Here is a 13,784-nt window from a genome sequence, read left to right as displayed (position 1 = left end):
ACAATTTTATTTTATCAACATGTATTTTTACTTTGTGACTAAAAATTTTTATCGAATTGTGTCAATATGACAATTTTTTTTATTGCCGGAAAATCGATACATTTTTGGTTGAATCTTTGAATTTCTTTATTAAGTGGCTACAATTTTTTTTCTGTGTAATAGAACCCAACTTTTCATTTTTGCGATTTTAATAATAATGACGGTAATCACACCTTTGGTTGGGGACCTTCTAAAAGCAAAGCCTGACTAAGAAAGTAGAAAATCCCATCTTTAAAATTATGCAAAGTAGGTTGGCGTAGATAGTCAAATAATAGAGATATCGTAATAGTTGTTAATGCATCCCTTTTTTCGACTTTTTCTGCAATCACACTACAGGTCAGAATTTTGATCGGATCATCACGAAATTTTCTCACAGAGATAGAAGCCTATTGATGTTGGTGATGTCGATAGTAGTCAGGTATAAAATTAAATATTAATTATTTTGGATCAGTTCGCCTTAAGTCATTTGGTATAAAAGCCATATAGGTGAAAAATTTCGTATCTCCATAAAAGAAATGTTTTCGAGTGAAAAGATAATGCACAGAGGTAGTGGTGTAGGGTATCACATAGTCGGCCCCGTACGACTATAGCCTTTTCTCACTTGTATTCAGGGGTCGGAATGGGCAAAAAACTTATTTGGGGAAAATGCGAATATCTCTTTTATGTAAGAGGTATATCGAAAGAAGCCTATTGATGGTTGGCGGGCATTCCACTTTTCCATTTTTTGGTTTGAATTGTACTGACGATGCATTTAAATGCGTTTCAACAAAAATGACCTGTATTAATGAACACATTCATAGCAAAGGCGCTAAGCTGTCCCAATTTTAATATTTTGAATTTTACCAGTCAAAAGCTTATGTACAGGGGTAGTGGTGTAGGGTATCACATAGTCGGCCCCGACCCGACTATAGGCTTGGCTTACTTGTTTTTTAAATATTTTTCAGATGTATCAAAAGCATAAATTGTATTAAAACAAGTTGCAAATAACTAATTTTGTTGAATTCTTTCTTAATTTCCGCGAAAATTTACAACTTTTTCACTAATGTTATGGGACCACAGTAACCTCAGTAAATGTTTCTAAATATAATTAGTAGCGATTTTATAAGATTTTTTTCTTATAATCAGCATTGAAACAGCCATAACTTTGGCGCGCAATAACCAAAATTAGTATATCAAACAATTTGTGAATGGAATTTTTTCTCAATCCATGTAGCTTTGAAAAAATTTAAATTTTTTCAAAGGGAATATTAAAAATTTTTGACTTTTCCTCATATACCCTCGTTAGCCTAAAGTCAATCTGAAGCTATTCTTATCATAATTTTAGATAAACATACAACAAATTATCGAATTTTATTTTCTGCCCGCTAGGTCTTCATTTTTTCCTCCCACACAACATTTTTAAATCTTTCTCACAAGAGCAGTTTAAGGACATGTCTCGGATCGTTTTGAAATTTGTTGCAGCAGGTTGCGTTCTCTGTCCCAATTGAAACGCTACAATCTTTTTTTGCCGCAAGTCCATACTCCTTGAGATAATAAAAACTTAGTAGCACCTACTAAAAAACTAAGAGCTGATGACCAAGATAACTTACGAATTGAGAATCAATTTATACAAATTTCTAAAAAGATCTATGTATATAGGACAACATCTTCGGGCACCCTCACAGTAGTTCAAAATTTTCGTTTAAATTTTGTTTAAGGGCAGTTCGAGGATAGTTTCGAAATATTTATCGACTACTTGTGTCCTGCTTACAGCGTTATTATGTTTTTCGTAGGCAACGCAAAACCCCCCTGAATTCATAATAGGGAGAAAAAGATTCGATATGTTCATAGATGAAAGTCTTAATGTACACAGGCTAAGCGTATATTTCTGTCGGCCAGGCCGACTGATACTTTTCCAGTTGAAACAAGAAATTGAAAATTGAATCACGTTAAAAAGCTTTTCTGTTTACGTGAAAGTTTACGTTTAACCCCACGGACACTTATAATCACGGATTTTTTAATCAATTTATTTATACAAAAAATACTAATTATTTCATTTTCATTACAAGAGCAAATAAAGCGTAAGCATTTTGGCATGCTGTAATAAATGCATTGTTGTTAACACGAAATAACCATGCGGTGACATAAACACGCTGACTAGAATACTGAGCAATGATACGAAGATTTTTCTTAAATTCTAGATTCTGCTCCGACCAATTGCTGGAAAACAATGCATAGGCTACATTTTGAAATTCATCTTCCACCAGGGTACCATAATAGCAACTGGGAAGCAGTTCAAATACGATGGCAACAAAATACAAACTATAATAAATAAACGTGAAGACGTCCTTGACGAAGAGTATCATGAATACCAAAATGATGCACATATTAAAAGCTCCAACTAAAATTTGGAAAAACATATACAACGAAATGATTTCTTCCAACTGGCGGCGATATCTGAAGAAAAAATGAGATAGAGAAAGAAACGTAGATATATCAGAAAGATGCTATGGAAGGTAACGTCTGTGAAAACTTACTCCAAGAGATCCTTGTGCACTTTTATACATTCCAATAATTCTTGATTATTTTCTTCACATCTCTTTTCGGGATTATGACCAATTTTTGCCAAACGTACATTCAGCATTCGCACTTGACCATGTAGAAGGCATAGATGGGATGCCGCAAATGTATCATTGACCACATTTTGTAGTATCATATAAGACAGTCCAAAGATTTGATATAAATGGGCATAGGTGTAATTTCTGGAGTTGGCGTCAATATCAAAAGGAAACCATCCTTTGTGCATTAAATTCCAACTTCCCAAAACTAGGCCACTAAATAAGACAGTCATCTCACCCGACACCGTTATGACAGAACACAATATTGTAAATGCCAAAATTATACGTCTTACCGGTGGATGCACCACAGCCCGCAGATATGAAATTTCTTCTTTTTTGCTGGATAAACGTTCATCTTGCCGCTGAATAATTTCAAACATAACATCGGTATTTTTAAAACGCCACCATATAGCTATGGTTTTCATGGCACAAAATGCACACGTAAAATTTATGGCAATATTTTGAACAGTTTCATAGACTGTGGTGCTGGTGATTAGGCCCACAATTAAATGTAGCGGATATCCTATGGTAATGGTAAGATTAAAGAATGCAGAATATATCCAATATATTGTACGATGCTTCTTCGGTGGTAACATGCCCAAAATTCGCCATGCGACAAAGTGAGTTTTGAAGAGAGATTTGGTGTCCAATTGTTCGGACATTGTTCACGAATGTTGATGATTTCACACGAAATTTTTTAAACTAAATGGATGTCTTGTTATGCTAGCAAACTATTTATATGTAAGAATGGGACGAATGTTAGGTATAATTACAAAATAGCTTAAGTTCATAAATATCGAAAAAAATACATAAAGTATTTTAGATGTGGAGAAACGTAGCACATGGATAAGATGTGACTTACAATATAACACCGTAATCGAGAAATATTTCTATTGTTTTGGGAGTAACAGCCAGTTTTTGTACTAAAAACGAATCCGTTTAAAATTTGGTTTTTATAAAATATTGAAAAGCGTTCGTTTGATTCCGAAAAGCTTTGTATATCAGTGTTTCCATTATGTTAATTTTTAACATTTTTTGAATTGTTCTCATTGAAAAAATGGGTGACGTAGGGGATGAAATATACCAAGGAACGGTCCTGACCGGTTTTAACATGGCAAAGTCCAGCATTTATATTGGTCCCTCTATCATCTCAAGTGGACACTGACCTCCCCGTGGTGTCACCTGGGGTAGCTGCCTTTAACACCCGTAATGAGCTAAAATGTGGCGCGCGTTCACCCATAAGAACGTTAAAAGCTTGGGTTTGGGCGCAGGCAAACAAAAGAAAAGAAAAACAAATCCCTCAAAAGTTGACGACCCCCGAAAAGTTTTTAAGGACCATGATCTGCGAATCTGCAACTGGAATGTTCGCACTCTTTATAGAGAAGGTGCAGTTTACGCATTGACAGATGTACCTGAAAAGCCATATGAAAACCGACATTACTGCCATACAGGAAATACGATGGAATGGGAAAGGCGTCACAACAACACCTAAAGGTGACGCACTGTATTATAGCTGCCATGACCCAAAGCATCAGTTTGGCTGCGGATTTGTAGTTGGTCAAAGGTTAAAACATCTGGTCTCCAGCTTCACCCCAGTGAATGAATGATTTACTACAATTCGAATAAAAGCAAAATTCAACATCAGATTTAATTGCGCTCAGGCTCCCACTGAACACAAGGACGGACATACCAAAGATATATTTTACGTGCACCTAGGAGAAAAATATGACGGTCTTCCACCCATGACATTAAAATTATACTTGTCGATTTTAATGACAAAATTGGAAAGGAGACTATCTTTGGCCCAACAGTCGGGAAATTCAGTCTCCACAGTGAAGCATCCGATAATGAAATGAGGCTGATAGACTTCGCAGCAGTATCAGATTTAAGCATATCGATATTCATAAGAGCCCCTGGATGCCTCCAGACGAGAAAAAAAGATATCAAATTGATAACGTTGTGATAGATGGAAGACTTTCATTGAGCGTGTTGGATGTACGGTCGTTTTGAGGAGTGAACATAAGCTTGGACCACTACCTGTTGCAGCTAAAGTACGTACCCGATTAGACTTAGCAAATAAAGTACGAACAGATTCAACACAGAAGATGGACATCGGTAAGCTGCAATCGCAACAGATAGCCACAGCATATTCCACTCAACTCGTCCGATAACATATCAGCACAGTGCCAAAGTATTACCCATTCCAAGCAAACAGCCGCAAAATCCATACTTGGATACCAAAGACCTCTACCAAGGAACCCATGGTATGTGGAGTGAGAGTATGCGAGAGAGGTATCGGGAGAAAAGGAGGCGTTATTTGAATTTTTTTCGATAGTTTGACAGTCTTTAGCCTAGTCGTACTCAGGACAGTTTGACATACGCCCATGTGTTGGTTGTTTGCAGTACATGATTTTTGAACGCTTTTACAGCATCTACTGGCGACGAAAATCGTTAACCACGCCTTTTATTCATGATGTTCTGGAATCAGATGAAGTCATTGGATCCTCAGTCAGGGTTGTACGGCGCATGACCCAACAATTCCACGTTTTGTCCGGTCAAACAGGCGCTTGTTCGTTTTTCGAATTCCTCAGGCGACTTCAGGCAAACAAATTGATGTGCAATACCTGTCCTACATTTCTCATGCCGCATTATCGACACACGGTCAGTTTTGCCGAAGAAACAGGCGACCATTTGCTTCGAACTGTTTCTTCCATGATAAACTTTCTTTGAAGACCCCCACGGTCAATTTCTGTTTTGTTTCGCGTAGATCCAAGATTCGTCGTCTGGCTACGGTCTTACAAATGTCGTTTGAAGCACCGCGATTTACAATTTCTTTGCACCATTTGACAATATCCTTTTTTTGAGCGATTGTCAAATTGTGCTGGGTCCAACGGCCAGGTGTTAAGGCAATACCAAATGTTAGTTAGTGGAACAAATTCCCAAGGATGCCTCTATCTCACGGTATATAACATGACGATTTGCATTATCCATTCACGCATGGCTTAATTTTTTTCTGGCACGGCGTCGTTTTTGATCCATGCATTCTCGCCGTGATTATCCATTTCGAAACTTATGAAAAAATTATGTGATGAAAATGTTCACAAGTAAATTCCATTTTTTTTGCAAAGTGATTTTTTCAAGTCATTGTAAACAATCCAACAGAAGGTCATATGTCAAACTGACTTGAGTACGCTTATGATAAAAACTGTCAAACTTTTCAAAAAATGTCAAGTGACACCTGTTGACACTGCAAGTTGCCTAGGCCAGGAGGTTTTTAGTACCCCTCGTAGTGCGCGAACGTCCTAAAGCCAATGGTCAACTAAATACATAATTGGGGCATTCCAATGCAACCTGGCAAATCCAAAGATCGAAATCGACACTTTTTGTCTTTTTGTCAATTATAAAGCGGCCTTCGGCAGCCCCCAACTTTCAATGCTATTCCAAGACATGTCTGAATTTGGTATCCCCTCACATTCGGCATTGAAACTGATACTAGATCCTCGGTTAAAACAGGAAAAACTCCGAACACTTTAGTACTAAAAAAGGGTTCAGACAAGCTGACAGCCTATTCAACATTCTGCTGGAAAAGGTTATACGAGATGCAGATGTTAAAAATGGCTCAATTAACACCAAAAGTCACACTGACGATATGTACATCATCAGTCGATTAGTAAAGAAAGTAACAGTTACCTTTAAGAAAGACGATGAAGATTCTTTATGGTATCGACGCACAATAGTTTCATGGAACTTTGACCAACTGTGGAAGTTCACTCTTATAATTTTGAGGTAGCTAAAGACTAAACAACGTCAGTTGTGGTGTTTTTGAGAGAAAAATTCTTCGAAAGGTCTACAGGCTAATATGCGTTGACGGTTAATAGCGACGTCGCACAATGGTTCAAGAAACGATTTTCCTGGCCAAAAATCAAAAAAATTTTTTGTCACACATATTTAACTTCTATATGGTATAGTAAACATATTAAAACTAAGGAAACCAAACAATTAAGTCAAAATATTGGAAGGTGCGTGCGTGGGGTGCCCCTAAAGATGTACATTTTTCCCTTGTTTGAGAAACTATAACAGAAATAGTGTTCATTGTTTTTTTGTTAGGTAGGTAGGGTTGTGGCCTTTAAAAATAGTTTAAACAAATTACCGTAGCGTTTATTTTTCCTCAGGTACTAAATTTTTATGAAATTCCAAATTTAATGGTCTGGAACTTTTGTGGAACAACATGGAACAATGCTCTGTTTTTACAGAAAGATGCCCGAGAGTTTCCTCTTTCAGCCTATATATGCTTTTGTACCCGTCCCATTCCGGGCGTTTAACACTTTTTTAAATTTATTAAAATTACATGGCTAAAAATGTGTGTTTGTTTGTATACTCTCAGCATTTATGCTAACGAGGGTATATACACTTTCATACGAGCAAAATGTGCCTCATCGAAATAATGGTTTTAGACCCCAAGTATGTTTGGACGAAATGTGTTTCAGACAATTTGGAGTCGATTGAGCAATGTCCGTGCGTCTGTCTGTCTGTCTGGCTGGCTGGAGCGCACGATAACTCTCGAACGGATGAACCGATTCGATTCAAATTTGGGCTTTCGTAATATTTTGCCCAAGCTTAGTTTAAGTTCGAAGATGGGCTATATCGGTCCACTCCTTCCGGTACCTCCCCCACAAAAGTTCGAAAATGTTCGGAAAATTTGTGCGCACGATAACTCTTGAAGGGAGTAACCGATTTGGTCAATACTTTGCTCATCGTAAAATCTGTACCAGACTTAGATAATGTTTCAATATAGACTCAATCGGTCCACTCCTTCGGATACCTCCCACACAAAATTTCGGAAAGGTTCAGTTTAGGGCCATCTTTCGAATCGCTCTGATTTTTGTATTCACTGCCCTCCATACGACGGTATAAGTTTCATTAGGGGCAAGTCCATACTTCCTGAGAAAATAGCCTGAAAGTTGCAAAAAACCCCTATGATACCGTGTGAGGTGGTTGGAGCGCAAGATAACTCTAGAACGGATCTGTCGATTCGGTTCAAAATTTGGTCTTAGTAATATTTTGTCTAAACATAGTTTACGTTTGAAGATAAGCCATATCGGTCCACTCTTTCAGGTACCTCCCCCACAAAAGTTCACAAATGTTCGGAAAATTTGTTCATACGGTAACTCTTGAAGGGAGTGGCCGAATTGGTCCATACTTTACACATCCTAATATATCTACTAGATATAGATCAGGTTCAAATATGGACTATATTTGTCCACTCCATCCGGTACCTCCCACACAAAATTTCGGATAAGTTCACGTTAAGACCTGCTCTCGAATCACTTTGGTTTTTGTTGAACCAACTTGCATTCGCTGCCACAATTACGACGCTAAGAGATTTTTCTGGGGCAAGTCCATACTTTTTGAGAAAAAAGCCGAAATGTGTACAAAATCCATATGTGTTGGCTGGAGAACAGGATAACTCTCGAACTGATCTGCCGATTTGGTCAAAAAATTGGCATTCGTCATATTTTGTCCAAGCTTAGTTTCAGTTCGAGGATGGGCAATACCGGTCCACAACTTCCGGTACTTCCCCCCAATATTTATAAAATGTCACTAAAATTGTATGCACGATATCCATTTAACGGGGCCACAAAATTCAGGAAAGACCCTAATACATTCGAGCTGTCAGTAAATGGAAGTTTCAATTCACATAGGCAAAGCCGACTGATACTTTTTTACTTGTTCCATACCATTTCCCATATGAATTACAAATTTTTTACACAAATTAACATTTTTTGGTGTTTTTTTTTTTTTTTTTTGGATTGTTTGAGTGGAGTATTCCCCCATTGGCTTAACTTCATTTATTACCCTCTATTACAGAGAGTAATGTTTTTCAAAACGAACTGACAGTGTTGCAAAATTTTACTGATCGCTACCAATATCATGATTTCATCCCGGCGAAGGGAATTATCAATTGGCTTCTCAGTTTTAGCGAAAAACCGAACTCTTTAAGTGTCTAGTATTCTCATATGAATGAGAATCACACTCACTTTTCGGCTTTTCCAAAGAAACACCAAAATCAAAATATTTTGCAACATGTCAGCACGTATCAACGAAGAATTCTTCGAATTCTGTGAGTTGAAAAGAGCACCAACACAGTTGCCTGTGAGGTTGTTATTGGAATTTTGTTTTTTTTTTTTTTTTTTTGTTTTTAACAAAGCTCCATTCATTCGCCCGTGCCTCGGCTGTTTTTTGTTTGTTTTGTTTATTGTTGAAGATTCAATCTCATTTTCGATTGTTTGAGTGGAGTATTCCCCCATTGGCTCAACTTCATTTATTACCCTCTATTACAGAGAGTAATGTTTTTTTGGTGTATATGAGTTTTATAAGTTTTATGAAAACCCAAGGAGTATTTTCTTTAATTTTTTAAATATTTTTTGTTTAGTTTTTGGGAATTTTTATAGGTTATTTATTGGTACTTGACCATCTTTAATATATAGGAAGATATAAAAATATGAAAAATACCAAAAAAAATCCACAAGTTTAAATTTGACCTAGAATTACTCTGCAACTACCAGACCGAAATTTGCCGCTTATCAGTCTAGCAAAAAAGAATTATGAAAATATCCGTTCAAAAGTTACAGAATTTTGACCATGAAAAAACGATTCTGAACCACTGTGCGTCGTATAAATCACAGACTGTATCAGATATACAACGACATCAGTATAATTAAACGTATCGAGATACAACCATTGCGTTGACTAGGCCATGTCATAAAAATGGGCTATGATGAACCCGGTAAAAATGCGTATAAATACGGGCCACATGGCGTTACACTCACAACTGGAAAGCCAAGGCTTCGATGGAGTAAACAAATTGAAGAGATCGAAAAGCGAGGTATTCCAAATTGGAGAAATAAAGCAGCAAATAGAGAGGAATGGAAAACTTTTTTATGTTCAGAATACAGGACAAATGCCTTGTAGAGGGTCAAGGGGGTAAATGTGGAAATAAAGATGAAGAATGCCATGTATAACTTGTGAATTTAGATTTTTAATGGCATAGATCTAAGCTTCAGATCCCGACTGTTTCGACCGGATCTTCCCTATATAGTGGTTTGTGTTGACCATGAATGTCAGCGCAACTACCAAATTATTGGTCTGTTCTAGAATTTGCGAATTCGTTACCCCTTTGACTTATACTGAAAATACAAATTCGAGTAGTAGTAGAAGTATTGGTGTACGGAAACAAACACAATACAAAATATGTTTTCATCGAGTTTTCAAGATAAGTCACTTTGCCTCATACCATGGACTTGCCACGAAAGTATTTCTAATTGAAGTAAAACAATATTGTTACCATAAAACAGTGAATTCTAAATCTAATTATGGACAGAACGGAAGCCTAAACACTTTTTTTCGTTGTTTTTCGTTTAATACTAATAATAATGACATCGACAATGTATCTATGTTCAAGGGCAGACGTGGTAAGGAATGAGTATGTTAGACATACATATGTAAATGGACTCGTTAAAATATAATTCGGTTGTAAAGACAGATTAACGTTATTTTAATGACGAGCCGCACTACTTAAGGATTGTATTATAATTTCGTGTCGTCTCTCATGTTTGTAACACATCGAAGTAATTGTCCCACCTACATTTTATTGATTGAAATTGGTCACGGATTATTATAATTATTGTTCATATTACCACGACGGAAGACATCTTTAGTTCATATAGCTCAATTAATTAAAATTTTACAAACAATGACATAACCAATGAGAATCAGAAATACCATGTTACAGCCACTTCAGAACACGCAAATACCATATTTTAGTAATTTCATTTGAATAATTAGGCGTAAACCATTAAAATATCGAAAATAGGTAGATACATGCTATGGGGGCTATATCAAAAAGTGGACCTATATACAATTTTCAGCAGCAACATTGTACATTCGTATCGAAGACTATATATCGTAACATAGGGCGCCTTCGCCACCTTTTTGTTAAAAATGTTCTCATATCGACATCGCACAGTGGATCTAATTGTATGGAGAAAGTGGACAAAAATATTTAGGGTGTAAAAATCAAGCCAATGCGACGGTTACAGCTTTGTGCTGCTGCGAAGAGTGTTTTAAGAAAGCACGAGCATAACATTCTCCCCCCCTTTCCCCTCTGGAGGGGGTATACGATAAGAATTGTTTTATACTGTTAATACAAAATGACATGAACAAAGGTCAATTATCTTATAATGCACAAAAAAGGCTTGGAGAAAAAAAACAATATCCAAAACAACATAAAATCCAACCATCGGATTAAGCGGATTAAAAAATCAACATTTTTTTCTGAAAATTGGTAAAATTTTTAATATAAATCTTATAGCGTTCTTCCTGGAAGACAGGTACGGCCAACGTAAGACAAATTTTTGAAGAATATTTCTTCATCTTGCCACTGATGCCAATTATGTTAATGCTATGCCGACAGAGATATACCCTCAGTCTGTGCATATTGAAACCATTTTGTCCAAAATACGTATGTATTTAGGGCGTTTAATTTTGAGCGTTTGAACCGACAAAAATGTTGATTAGGATTAAAGATCAAAAGTATTGCTGAGGAGATACTAAAACGAATGGATCGACATTGACCGTTATGGACGTCGGTCTCCAGCCACAACATATGGTGCCATAGGGGGTTTTTACACTCTTCGGGCTGTTTGCTCAAGAAGTATGGACTTGCCCCTAAAAAAACTTTTACCATCGTGATTGAGGCAGGGAATGCAAGTTGATTCAACAAAAATCAAAGTGATTCGATGTCAGGTCTTAAAGTGAACTTATCCGAAATTTTGTGTGGGAGGTACCGGATGGAGTGGTCAAATATAGTCCATATTTGAACCTGATCTATATCTGGTAGATACCTTAAAATGTGTAAAGTATAGACCAATTCGGCCACTCCCTTCAAGTGTTACCGTACGAACAATTTTTCCGAACATTTTTGAACTTTTGTGGGGGAGGTACCTGAAGGAGTGGACCGAAATGGCTTATCTTCAAACTTAAACTATGTTTGGACAAAATATTACTAAGGCCAAATTTTGGACCGAATCGGCAGATTCGTTCGAGAGTTATCTTGCGCTCCAACCACCTCACACGGTGTCATAGGGGTTTTTTTTTGCAACTTTCAGGCTATTTTCTCAGTAAGTATGGACTTTTACCGTCGTATGGAGGGCAGTGAATACAAGTTGCTAAAACAAAAATCAAAGCGATTCGAGAGCAGGTCCTAAACTGAACTTATCCCAAATTTTGTGTGGGAGGTACCCGAAGGAGTGGACCGATTGAGTCCATATTGGGAACTCATCTAAGTCTGGTAGACATTTCACGATTTGCAAAGTATGGACCAAATCGATTTCTCCCTTCAAGAGTTATCGTACGTACAAATTTTCCGAACATTTTCGACCTTTTGTGGGGGAGGTACCGGAAGAAGTTGACCGATATAACCCATCTTCGAACTTAATCTAAGTTTGGATAAAATATTACGAAAGCCAAATTTTGGATCGAATCGATTGATCCGTTCGAGAGTTATAGTGCGCTTTTGAAAATTTAACATAGCTGCGTGGAAGCTGTGGCTATGTTTATGTTAACAAGTAAGAAAGTATCAGTCAGCTGAGCCGACAGAGATATACCCTCAGCCACGTAGGTTTTTTAGCTGTTGGGAAAATTTTCCAGGATGGAAAGGGCCGCAAAAAACTACATGTTGCAACAAAATTCAGAATGATCAAAGACGAGTGCATTTTTTCCAAACTTTGGGTAGGGTGTACCCATAGGAGTGATCCGATGTAGTACATATTCGGACCTAATACAAATCTGTAGGAAATATTTATTTTATCTTTATTAGTCTATGGATATTTTCCTTACAGACTATATAATTAAATATGTTGTACTTAATTTTCTGAATTTAAATAAATTACAATTTTACTTTTCAATTTACAAAGTTTGAGTTAAATCGATTTCTCTCTTAAAGGGTTATTTTACACATTAGCCAGTTTATGTGGTGCCGGTAGGATTTTCTAGACCTTTTTGGGTCATTATCTCAGGAAGTATGGACATTCCCACGAAAAAAAAATTACAACGTCGTAACAGGGGCCGCAAGTGCAACCTGCTGCGTCACAAATTAATAAGATCAGAGAGGAGTTGTTAAACTATACTTTTTCCAAATTTTGTGTGGGGGGTACTCAAATGAGTGGACCGATATAGTCCATATTAGAACTCGATCTATGCCTGAAAGTAATATAACCAATAGCAAAGTTTGGCTCAATTCGGTTATTCCCTCCTAGAGTTATCATGCCCACAATCTTGGCGAAAAATTTTGAATCTTTGTGGGGGAGGTACCGGAAGGAGTGGACCGATATGGTCTATCTTCGAATTTAAACTAAGTTTGGACAAAATATTGAAAGACCCAGAATTTGAACCATTCGAGAGTTATCGTGCGCTTCAACTACGACACATGGTAGTATATGGGTTGTTTGCAGTTTTCGTGCTGATTTCATAGGATATATGGACTTGCTCCTGAAAAAAATAATATCGTCGTAATGGGGGTAGTGAATACAAGTGGCTGCAACAAAAATCAAAGCGATTCGAGAGAAGGCCTTATACTGCACTTAAGCAAAATTTTGTGTGGGAGGTACCCGAAAGAGTGAACCAATAGGGTCCATATTGGAACCTCATCTATGTCTGGTAGAAATGTCACGATGTGCAAAGTATGGACTAATTCGGTTACTCCCCTCAAGAGTTATCGTGCGGACAATTTTTCCGAACATTTTTGAACTTTTGTGGGGGAGGTACCTGAAGCAGTGGACCGATATGGCCCATCTTCGAACTTAAATCAAATCTGGACAAAATATTTCGATACCCAAAATTTGAACCGAATCGATTGATCCGTTTGAGAGTTATCGTGCGCACCAGCCAGACAGACAGACAGACGGACAGACGGACGGACATTGCTAGATCGACTCAAAATTGTCTGAAACGGATATCGTACAAACATACTTGGGGTCTAAAACCATTATTTCGATGAGGCATATTTTTGGCCGTATCAAAGTGTAAATACCCTCTTTAGCCTAAAGGCTGAGGGTATAAAAAATGGGTAAAAATGGGTTGAAGCCAACA

At 37.2% G+C, this 13,784-nt stretch overlaps 1 protein-coding gene across 1 annotated transcript; it reads right to left on the bottom strand.

The window, feature by feature from the left end:
• Positions 1-2,066: 2,066 nt before the first annotated feature.
• LOC141398336 (odorant receptor 33a-like) lies at positions 2,067-3,301 on the bottom strand. Its single transcript, XM_073975622.1, has 2 exons — positions 2,556-3,301; positions 2,067-2,475 (listed from the first exon to the last, which is right to left on the bottom strand). Exons 1-2 carry the CDS (start codon positions 3,296-3,298, stop codon positions 2,067-2,069), a joined length of 1,152 nt encoding a protein of 383 aa, XP_073831723.1. The 5' UTR covers positions 3,299-3,301.
• Between the last annotated feature and the right edge of the window lie 10,483 nt (positions 3,302-13,784).

Source organism: Musca autumnalis, unplaced genomic scaffold (assembly GCF_047663935.1).
Source record: "Musca autumnalis isolate F117 unplaced genomic scaffold, ASM4766393v1 scaffold_3, whole genome shotgun sequence".
Classification (NCBI taxonomy): Eukaryota; Metazoa; Arthropoda; class Insecta; order Diptera; family Muscidae; genus Musca; species Musca autumnalis.
The sequence above is the reverse complement of the archived record's forward strand: the minus strand, read 5'-3'. Positions and strand labels throughout refer to the sequence as shown.